The following is an 11,472-nucleotide window of genomic DNA, read 5'->3' as shown; positions in this document are numbered from 1 at the left end:
CCTTCACAGCAGGATGTAGGTTCTCGAAAGTCACCCTCCATTCTCTGTTTAACAGAACTACACACAAATAATGGCACTTATTCTTAATGAAGATAAGCATGAACCATTTGTTTAATTATAAAAAACTCTCACCCAACAAGGGTTTCAGCTAAATGATGCTCATTATTCACAGAATTGTCATGGTTCTGTAGCTTTCGATCACATCATATGATCTGCCAGTCTTATTATTACTAATGTTGTTTTTCTTGCCTATGTCACCAAGTGCTTGTTCTGGGGGAAAATATATAAAGGATACGGTCTAGACCCACCCTATACCTGCCTGTTATGACATGGTGCAATATAAATAAAATATAAAATATTCAGTCAGCACAGGGCACTGATAGGCCTGTCACAACTGCAGCTGGTGACTGAGGTGAGCTGAATCTGCAAAGCTTGCTCTCCAGTCTTAGCTAGAGGTGCTGAAAGTCTCCCTTAGGTGTGGATCAGAGCAGGTAGTATTCACAGACTCAGTCTGGCTTGCCTAGCGAGCCATGAACCGCTGATCACCACTGTAAATATGACTTTTTCAACATCTAGTCTATTTCAGAGTAACTCACCATGTATTCCTTCACAAGATTCCCATGGTCTTCGTTCAGGTAGGCGCACAAAGACATGAGGATGGATCATGTATGTATGGAGTCATCCTGAAAAAAAAAAAAAAGGGAATCCATTTTGACAATGGTCAGCATTTTAGGCAGTTGTTTGACAAACGACAGTCTTGATAGCAAACTGCAAATCTGATAAACCTCAAGTGCTGCACATGGTTATTGTGTTATTGTCTTGGAACTCTTGTCTAGCATGTGTATAGAGAATTATATGCATGTAGATATCATGACAGGGGCATAAGAAGTCTTTTACAAGCATAGGTCTACCCATTTTAATACAGACCTTGGTGCTGGCCAGCATGAGATGTCTTATTTTTCTTCAAGCCACCCCACAATCTCCATCCTGACTGATACTTTGTCTTCATATCCTATTATTTATTTCATAGAATATTATATATTACAGTTGATTAAATTCAGTGCTTATATCTTTTTTTGATCAAAACTATTCTTTTAAATTATTTAATCATTTAATGAATTATCAAGCAATAACTCTGAACATTCTCTATAATGTGAAGACTGTTGGTCAACCTTAATGTAAAGAACCTGAAGGCAGAAAAACAATACATGCAATATTCTCCCTAATTAAAAAGATCCTGATTTTAACAATTGTAAGAGGCCCAAATATTATTTGAAATCATTGGTCAGTCATGGAATTCATATTTGGCCCTCTTACAATTTTTGAAAGCAGAATAATGTGATGTTACAGAGGAAGGAAAAAAGTACTTGTTAATACTTGACATACTCACTGACAAGTGAATATGTGTGCATAAAGATAAGGCAGTATGCATGACAGCTTTCATAGCAAGGTGTGTTACTATAATATTTTCTACACTGGTTTGGGGTATTTTGTATATTGGTGGACAGGGCTGAGTCTGTGTAGCAGAAAGGTTTAGACGGGATTTACACTGCCATTTGCTACCTACCCAGAAATGCTACGCCGAGCGGTGGTCACGGTAAAAGACAAAAACCGGTGATTTATTTCTTTGGCATTACTGCAACACATGGGACCGCCGAAGTGCTGCGCTATAACTTCAGTTTGTCTGGACACTGAATGTCAAACAGTAACTTAAACACGATGATTTACCGTGGCTACGACAACATCCGGGCACTTACCCCGCTCGTCGTTGTGTATCCCTCATAGCAGAACCGCTAGCCTAGCTACAGCACAGGAAGCTAGTCTCTTGATGGGCTTTAACCTACACCAATGTAATAAAGAAAGCTGCTATAGCTAAGTTGAGCTAGCCTGAACTATAAGAAACATGAATGACAAAATTCGTGTTTAGAAAAAAATACCCAACTCAGAAATGTCTAATAACTGCTACTTAATACACACACACTGACCTAAAAATGAATGCAGGTAAAATACTTACCCTTAATATCAATGAATGGCAAACAATTAGGGTCAAAGCGCAAAGCGTTTGGAAGCGTGTTAAATATTTACTCCGAGAAAGTTAAACCACATGCGGTACAGTGTTGTTATTTGTAAATGAAAGTCTGAGCAGGATGACTGGACTCTTTCCACGCTTTAGAGGGATTTAATTAATCGTCTATTTTTTTCTGTTTAGTTTTTTGTTTTTCTCTTTATTTTCATTATTACTTTCTCTGTACATTGCCTTGATTGACGAAGACAAGACACTCCCATTTCGTGGGAGTGGAGCATGCGCACTAACTAACCTGAGCAGAGTCGCTGGTTTGAGGGAGCTCACTGTCACTTGATTGACATTGACATGAATTAATGAATAATTTAATCAACATAAATATCATAAATTCATTTGATAACAACGTATTTCTGTTTCCTGTTCTTTGCTTCTAATAAAAATAAAATAATAATAATAACCACATTGTGGTGAAATAATTTTCCACAAATCACACTATTGTTTTAGTTAAATATTATTATGAATTCCTCTTATTAAATAAACATTTCAGCCATTTTACATACAAATTACTGACTCAACTTTTTTTTTTTACCTCTGGAAATATGGTGACACAATATGGCAACATCTTTCATGACTGTCATGTGCTCAGCAGTATTCACTGAAACATTTGAATTCTAACAACTAACAATTTAACCATTTATGTTGAAGCCACTTGATGGCACTATTGTACTTTTATTATAGTGATCATGATCCAGAGTTGTTGAATGGATATTTATTCATCATCAATGACACAAAAATGAAGATTTTAGACAGAACTGAGTTCCACAGGTGCAACACATTCACTATGTAACACTTAGAACTATTTGCATGTTATTGTCATGTCATTTGTGAAAACAGCAGCAGTGGACCAGGAATAACTGTGTTCTGTAGTGTTTCATGCCATCTTGCACATGGGTTCAGTTAGTGACAGAGCAGTTTTTTGTTTGGTTGGTTGTTTTTTTGCAGGAGAATTTCTTTCTGTAAATCTGCCTGGAATGACTTCCTTCCATAATATCAGTATCATCAGGAGTCAGCTCTGTCTGAGTGATGTCTGTACATCCTTTTCTGTTCCTGATTCTGTTTATTCTGTTTCGTAACTGTTCAAGTCACAGCTTCTGAACAGAGTTTGAATCAAATGACGAAACACTGGAGGTCACAGCAGGTTATGGCAAATAGATAAAAAAACAACAACAACTCTTCACTGAACTATAGTGAAGATATTAAATACAAGTGCATTTAAAGTATTTTTATGTTATGGACAGTCACAGTAGTTGCCAGTATTTGGTAGGACCTTGCTAAAACTAATCCTGTCTAGAACCAAATCTAATTCACTCTGCTTACATCAGTGGGGGCCGGTTAAACATTAGCAACACAACACAGTTCCACAGAAACATAAACTACAACCTGCTAAAATGACCATAAAGATGAATCAACACATTTTTAAAACTGTTTCAACTATGTGAACCTATTACACCGGCAAATGAGTGCATATCACAGCATATCATTTATGTCAAAGCAATATTTCAATAGACAGAAAAATGTTTATCAAATATTACTGAAACATTCTATGTGTATCAAAAATAAAGTTATACCTACTAGCACAGTAAAAAACAAAACAAAATACTTTTTCCTGAACTCTTGGCACACACTGAGCTTTATCCTTTGAGGTAATCTCATTTATTTATAGTCTTTACTTATTTATTTTTAATACTTAAAATCGTTCAAAAAGCCACAATGAAAAGTCAAACTGGCATATGTGAGCTGAGCTCCAATTCGTCCTCAGAAGATCAGCATTAAAAACAAATAAAAGCTGGGCTATTTTTATTTTGACAAATAATCCCACAAAGCTCTTGCATCCTTCATGAAATCCACCTCTTCAAACACACCAAATTACTATTCCATTATTCACGGCACAGCAGGGAAATAATTAAATACATCTGCATCCAAGCAGCCCTTTTAAAATTAAATTGTGAGACATTTTTCCTGCAATTGACCATTCGGCCTGAGGGTGGCAGTTGCAGTAAGTTCATGGCGGTGGTTTAGCCTCTGCAGTGATGAGATATGAAATCACTGGCGATATTTAAACTGACGCTGGCCTAAACAACGGATCAAGGGGTCCACAAAATTATTAGGAATTACCTTCTGGGGACCATGAATATCCATTTCAAATTTGGCAAACAGCTGCCGAGATACAGTATCTTGGACAGACAACCCAGCCTTAGGCCCGTCTGCTAACTTGGCAAAACATACCGAAAGGCTACAACAAGTTTGAGTGAACAAGATTCAGGATTTGATTGTGACAGCATCTTCTCCCTGAAAGATGAGCCATGTAAGGCTGCATTCCAACTCTGAAAATGGATCAAGAAATTAATCTTTAAGTACAGATCCATCTAATAATTTACCACCGTACTCTACATTGGGTCTTTCTTCCGGAAAGCCACGGCCTTCCTCTGGTGGAAATGAGACTTGTTCTTCCTTTGATTCCACTGGCACATCAGAATATCCCGGAATGTTGTGCGGAAGGTCTTGTTACACAGGGCGTAGCACATGGGATTGACTGTGCTGTTTACGTAACACAACCAGTAGCCCAGCGCCCAAAGAGTCTCAGGGATACAGTCCTGACAGAAAGTGTTGACCAACACCATGATGTTGTACGGTAACCATGTCGTAATGAACGCAAACAGGATGGCGCTGAGTGTCCGTGCGGCTTTTTTCTCATTTGCCTTTTTTTCATTCTTGCGCTTATTGATCTCTGTCTTGGCCTTGGAGGCAAAGCGTTTGGCTAAAGCGGCATCTTTCATGGTGATGGCTGTAGTTGACTGGTCGGTAGGCGATGAGGTGACAGGATTGGATTGTGACTCTTTTTGACTTTTGTTGGATGATGATGGCTGTTTATCCTTTTTCACCTTCACCTTCCCAGATTTCTTACCATCTAGATAGATAAATAGAACATTACGAATATTAGTGTTATATATGTATCATGCAGACAAGGCTTAGTACGGTTATATCTAACCTTTTGGAGGCCTCGATGGGTCCACACCATCAGCTTCCTCCTCTGAGCCTGACTGGTCCCCAGAGGCGCCACCTTCATTGTTGTTAAAACTATCACAGCTGCTTTGCTCTGCCTCACCCACCGTAGTTGTCGTGGTGTTGACGGGCCCCTTGGATGAATGGCGACCTGGCAGGAGTGATAAAAACTCAAAGCAGAAGGTGCCGCACCGCCCTCTGCATCCTGCTCCTCCTGGTATGCTGGCATTGTCCTTGTTGTTTTTCTCTGAAGCCAACTGATTGAATTCATAGCTGCTGCAGCTTTGGGAGCTCATCTGGCGCAGCATGGCTGATGATTTCTTCTGGCTGTTAGTTGTACCTTCTCCACCAGTTCCTCCACTGCCACTCCCTTGATTCTGAGCCTGGCTTGGGCTGCTGCTTGACCCGGATCCCTTGAGACCTTGTACGTCTTTAGCTCGCTTTTCTGTCTCCTGGTAGATCTTCCAAAACAGGATTGCCATAATAGTCACTGGCAAGTAGAATGCGGCGATAGCAGTGCAGAATGTAATGATGGGCTCAGACAAGAACTGGATGTAGCACTCATTAGGCTGGACTGTCCGCTCACCCACGATGTACTGCCAGAACAGGATAGCTGGGGCCCACAGAATGAAAGAAATGGACCAGGCTAACCCAATCATAGTCATGGCCCGCTTGGTTGTGCGCTTGGCCCGGTAGGTCAAAGGTCTGGTCACAGAGAAATACCTAAGAAGACACACAAAGAAAATAGGCAACTGTACACATACAGAATTACTGTCACTGTCATGGTGCATTACTGTCTACATTGTCACTGATAGTATCGCTAAGACTTGGAATTTTCCAAAATTTTGCAGAAGGAGGACTACCTGTCAAAACTAATGACGAGAAGGTTCATGACTGAGGCGTTACTGGCCACGTAGTCAATTGCAAGCCACAAGTCACAAACCACTGGTCCCAGAGCCCACTGGTCCATGATGATGTAGGTGGTATACAGGTTCATTGATAGTGTGCCGATGGTCAAGTCAGCAAATGCCAGGCTAAGGAGGTAGTAGTTGTTCACAGTCTTCAGTGCTTTGTTGATTTTGAATGACACCAACACTAGGATGTTGCCAACAACAGTGACAAGAGAAAGCGATCCAGTGAGGAAAACAATAATGATGACCTGAAGATGAAGATGCGAGAACAGAAAGAACCAGATTTAGATTTACACCATGTCAGAGCAGAGCAGAGCAAAGCAAAGCAAAGCAGCTCTGCTTGTAAGAAATAACAGTGTCAGTGCAGTGAGAAAAGATTTACCAGTAAGACTTTTAGTACAGTCACAGGTGATTGTTACCTGCCAGATGGTGTGTCCTCCTAACGGGTCAAAGTCCTCTGCTGGCAGTATTAATGTCCTGTTCACTGGTGAATCAGTGACGTTTCCTCCTTGTCTTGAGGCGTGACTGGCATTATGCCGCCACTCACCAACACTGTCAGATAATAGGGTCAGCTCCTGGAAAGAGCCACCTGAAGATGCAGACAAACATACAATTAAAAAAAAAAAAAAAAGGCAAATCTCCTTTTAGATTTCATTTAAAATGATCTCACAACTACATAATATCTGCATTACTTAGCTGTTATAGAGCTACTAAGTGCTGTAGACAGTACCTAAGATGGCAGACTCAAATACAGTGGTATCAGAGTGGTCTCTCATTGCAGGAGAACTGTTGGTAAGGAAATGGATAGGAGTAGAGATGGGGGTCAGGTTCATGATGACCAATGGACATCTGGAAGAAAAAGGATAAAAAAAAAGAAAGGAAAGAAAAAAGTTATTTGGTTCAAAGATGAAATTACCACTTCACTCAGTGGAGAAAAAAGTTTTGAAGAGAGCATGTGTTGCCATCAATTGCAAATTCTGTTAAAATTGAGCAAAAGATGGTGTAGCCACACACCCATGTACTGTATGTGTTGAATTACTATTTACCAGCCAGTACACTTTTTGATACCTTATTAGCACTAAGCTACAACTGTCTGTGTTCATCATCCTGCTCTCTCACAATTTCATAACAAAATATGACACACAATGAAGTTTCTGTGTTCATGCAAGGTAAGGCTGTCCCATGCCACCTCATCACAATCGCCCTCATAAAAAATGAGTCCACCACAAATTTAGAACTAAGAAAGACTCATTTTAATACATAAATTTTGCCATTTATTAAAAAAAAACAAACAAAAAAAAAACACACAAGCTCAGTCCACTTCCATAAGCACTCTGGACGCCTCAAACCAAAAATGTACAAAATAAACAATGGACCTGCAAAATTTCAACCTTCAGGACAAAAGATTAGAAAACCTTTCATGTTTTGGCAACATCGCTTTTGAAACATTCATGTCAATAAAGCTCATTTGAATTGAACTGAGCGAGAGAGAGAGAGAGAGAGAGAGAGAGAGAGAGAGAGAGAGAGAGAGAGAGAGAGAGCGCAACTGAAGTGCACACTTCTTCCTCACTGTGTGTGTGTGTGTGTGTGTGTGTGTGTGTGTGTGTGTGTGTGTGTGTGTGTGTGTGTGTGTGGTCAAACAGACACACAGACCTGCAGCTCTTCATACATTCATTGCACAGAGAGAAGAGAAGAGACAGACAGAGACAGCGACGTCCAGAGTCCTGCCTTCACCCTACACTGGAATGGACTGTATTAATATGGAGCTTTTCTAGTCTTATCAACCACTCAAAGCACTTTTACACTACACACATTCACATTCACACACACATTCATACAGCACTTTTACTAACATCATCAACATATCATCATCTTGCCCAAGGACACTTGGACACACGGACTGTAGGAGCCAGGGACGCTTCTGATTAGTGGACACTGACAAACAAAAAGTGCATATATTAGTATTTCACACTTCTGTTGGAAGTGTTGGAGCCAATCCCCACCGCAGCAGAAACTCTGCCGTGTGACTCAGACATGCTACGCTTTGGTCCCAGAAATCCTCACTGACTCCACGTTAATGAACGTTAATGGTTTGAATGGTTTGATATAAGCGCAGAGTTCAATCCTCAGCTCCCACTGCATTGCTGATTCTGGCATAGATTAGCATAGCCTGTAAAGAATAGATGACATTACTAATACAGGCTGTACTAATTAAAGCCAGAACCATCACACGGCCTCAGAAAACGTCTTCTCTCTGATGCATGATGTCGGGGAACAGAAAGGGTTTGACATGTTAGACTTTTATCTGCTGGGCTACACCCTGCATCGGTCAGTAAAACACATGAAACAATATACGTAGAAAAATGAACCAAGAACATAAGCAACAGCAATAACAAAATGAAATACACATTTAACAAATTCAGTTCATCCAATCAACATTTAAATAACCAGTATTGTAACACAACAAACTAACAAACAGATTCAAATGTAATTTTTTTTTTAAAATTGAGAAAAATGTATATTTTTGTAGAAAGACTAGAAAGGTGAGATAACTAAATCTAACAGATGCTGTGGATTCTTCCTGGTAACTTCAAATCTGAAATAGGGACAAAGATCAACAGCTCTCCTCCAGTGCAAAGCTTCTCTGTTCTCTCTTCTTTCTCTCTCTTCTCTCTCTGTGTTTGTATCCTTATTTATTTTAATAAGGAAATAACTCTCCTCTGCTGTCAAATAGTTGTTTTACTTAACAGAAATTAGCTAATTGCTTCTTTTACACTTCTTTGCCATCAAAGCTGCAGGAGACACCTTATAGTATTATATAATACTATGGGCCAGAGTTTCATATCATTGTCAAGCTCTGTATGATATTCCCATGTTATCTGAGGAAATGCCTTGTGATTCTCATTCATTATACAGTTGGTGTTGACCCAAAAAATTTTTAGAACAATTACAGGACTTCCACAGGAGGAACCGAAACATACGCCTCAATTTATCACCATAAAAATGGATATTTACAGAAATCTAAAGTGATTTTTGAGTTGGACATCAAGAGGTGAATGAATTCCATGTATTTTAATAATTGATTATGGATCAGAGTTAGGTTTTTTTTTTGTTAAAGCCCCTGAATGTCTTTCTCTGTCTGTGTGTATGATCACATGAGCCCCTGAAAAATGAAAATGAAATGTACTTACAAGGTCCCTCTGGTTCCCAGTGCTGAGTGTGGTATCCTTGTGGGAGGCTCAGCTCTGCTCAGGCAGCATGCTGCTCTGTCTCTCTCTGCTGTGGAAAATGCTGCTGGAACCTCCAGCTCCGCCTTTGACAGCTGCTCTGCCACTGTGTGCAGTGAAACCTCTCTGAGATCTGTGACAGAGGCCATTATAAGATTTCCTGTGAGGGGGGGGGGGGGGGGGGGGTGCTAAGACACTGAAAACATCAGCACTTCTGCTGGACTTTGTAAAGTTTCCCCTGGGACGTCCAGAAGAACTGGCTCTGAATAAACCTCAACCTAAAAAATAATACTCTTGGTGGCTGCAGAATGCAAAGCATTAAGAGTATCCTCTCCATCTTTAGTCAATCTTTGATTGGATTCTGGACTTTCTGACTGATAGTCCACAGGTTGTACAGGTTGCAAAGGCCTCCCATCCTCACCACCTTCTACCGGGAGCTGCTGACTGGTGATGTCTGTGCACAGAAATCAAGCAGTGGACCGTATCCACTCTGTATCCCCAGGGGACAACAGCACATGAGCCAAAACTTCCAAAATGTCCTCATAGCTTGAAAAGTACAAGTCCTATCAACAAAATGTTTTCAGGAGGAGCATCACAAGGCTTCAGTGAAGACGCTGATGCATTATTTATGTCCCTACTGTTTACAGCAGAGGTGTCCAAACTGTTCCACAAAGGGCCGGTGTGGCTGCAGGTTTTAGTTCCAACCAATCATGAGCACACAGTTTGACCAATCAACCTGTCTGAAGACTGAGATCAGTTGATTAAATGATTCAGGTCTGGTGTGCTGCTGCTGCTTGGTTGGAACAGAAACCTGCAGCCACACCGGCCCTTTGTGGAACAGTTTGGACACCTCTGGTTTACAGTATAGGAGCTGTCACAGTTTAAAAACTCCCATCATCTCTGTTTGTGACAAGAACTCGAGAGCTCAGTTTAACATGGCAATCTATGGGAGCTTTGGTCAGGACTCTCTGTGCTTGGGGGGGGGGTTATTTGAAAATCGTAAGTCACGTCACAATGAGAATAACACTGGGTGAAGGTTGGTAATTATGGGAATTAAAAGAAGCGAACATTCTGCACAATACACACCCATTATACAATCTGAGACAGTAAAAAAAAAACAACAACAAATACTTAAACTTCTGTGATTTTATAAAAATCATACCGGGTGTCAAAGTACTGATTTAACCTGATATAGTCTGAAGTCGTGTGACCCATTTAAAGTTTGAACCATGATTCTTGATGAAAGTATGACAAAGCAATATGGCTCCAAAAAAGGGGATGGGTTTGATCATGTTCTTAGTGACTTTCCATCGTTTTTCTATGGGATATTTTTCTCAAGTTATGTCGCCATGGTTACTTCAATGGCTCCCAAAAGTCCTAGCACACTTCCTGATCAAACCACGTGTTTTGAGAAATTTATATGGAAGAAGCGTTTTAAGCAGAATAAGAAGTCTGCTGAATAAAAATAAACATATATATAATATTATATGAGATGTTTATTTGTTGAGGTTGTGCCACAGATGAACTGCTTGTTGCATTGGACTGCATTACCACTAAATCTATAATGTGTGTGTAACAGGTGTGTGTAACTGTCCACAGGCTCTGCAATGAAAAGCCACCGGGAAAAAAAAAAACAGAGAAACTTCAGAAGTATTGAATTAAGAATATTCTCCTCTTCACAAGTTAATAAAGTTTTATTTTCAAAATCATGCAAATCCATTCATTACTCATAGACTCAGTCCCTCTTTACACATTTTATGTCTCAGAAGTAGCATTAGCCTGCTCAGAAAGTCTACATGATGCCCCCCGACTGTGTGGCAAACTGAACATGCCCCTCCCCCCCCCCCCCCCCCCCGCCCTCTCTGTGGTAAATATGGAAAATATTTATTTATTTTTACATGAGCAAAATACCACGTCGTAATGGCATTATTCAGTCTGGTGTGGTATTGCAATTTAAAAAAAAAAACAACAACAAATAGGCATGACATCCGCATTGTATAATGAGAGCAATGCTATATATATAACAGCCACACCAGTGGGTGGCAGCTGTGTTATCATACTTGTAAAGTCATCAGTGCTAAATGTAAAACACACGTGCATTCTCAACCTAACATTAAAGGTGCGATCGGTAAAGATGGCTTCTGCTCAACTCCACGCCTCTTTGAAGGTTTTTTTTTTTTTTTTTTACAGTACTTCAGACATACTGTCGCAGTTCATTTACAACAACTCACAATCAAATGTCAGCCAT

The 11,472-nt window shown here is 40.1% G+C and overlaps 1 protein-coding gene across 1 annotated transcript; it reads right to left on the bottom strand.

Annotated features, from left to right (window-relative positions):
* Positions 1-4,470: 4,470 nt before the first annotated feature.
* On the bottom strand, positions 4,471-6,830 carry LOC121201313 (muscarinic acetylcholine receptor M1). The gene is made up of 5 exons (XM_041067094.1): positions 6,728-6,830; positions 6,417-6,586; positions 5,950-6,245; positions 5,073-5,809; positions 4,471-4,991 (listed from the first exon to the last, which is right to left on the bottom strand). Exons 1-5 carry the CDS (start codon positions 6,828-6,830, stop codon positions 4,471-4,473), a joined length of 1,827 nt encoding a protein of 608 aa, XP_040923028.1.
* Positions 6,831-11,472: the final 4,642 nt, after the last annotated feature.

The sequence above is a fragment of the Toxotes jaculatrix genome, chromosome 21 (genome assembly GCF_017976425.1).
Source record: "Toxotes jaculatrix isolate fToxJac2 chromosome 21, fToxJac2.pri, whole genome shotgun sequence".
NCBI classification, from domain to species: Eukaryota; Metazoa; Chordata; class Actinopteri; family Toxotidae; genus Toxotes; species Toxotes jaculatrix.
This window is presented reverse-complemented; position numbering and strand designations above follow the sequence as displayed.

Bases quoted from the DNA above. Each gene is read 5' to 3' on its own strand.
- LOC121201313 (XM_041067094.1), bottom strand. From the start codon at position 6,830: ATGAACCTGACCCCCATCTCTACTCCTATCCATTTCCTTACCAACAGT. The intron at 6,587-6,727 runs GTACTGTCTACA...CTGCATCTTCAG, and splicing joins ATTTGAGTCTGCCATCTTAG to GTGGCTCTTTCCAGGAGCTG. The intron at 4,992-5,072 runs GTTAGATATAAC...TTATCTATCTAG, and splicing joins CCCATCGAGGCCTCCAAAAG to ATGGTAAGAAATCTGGGAAG.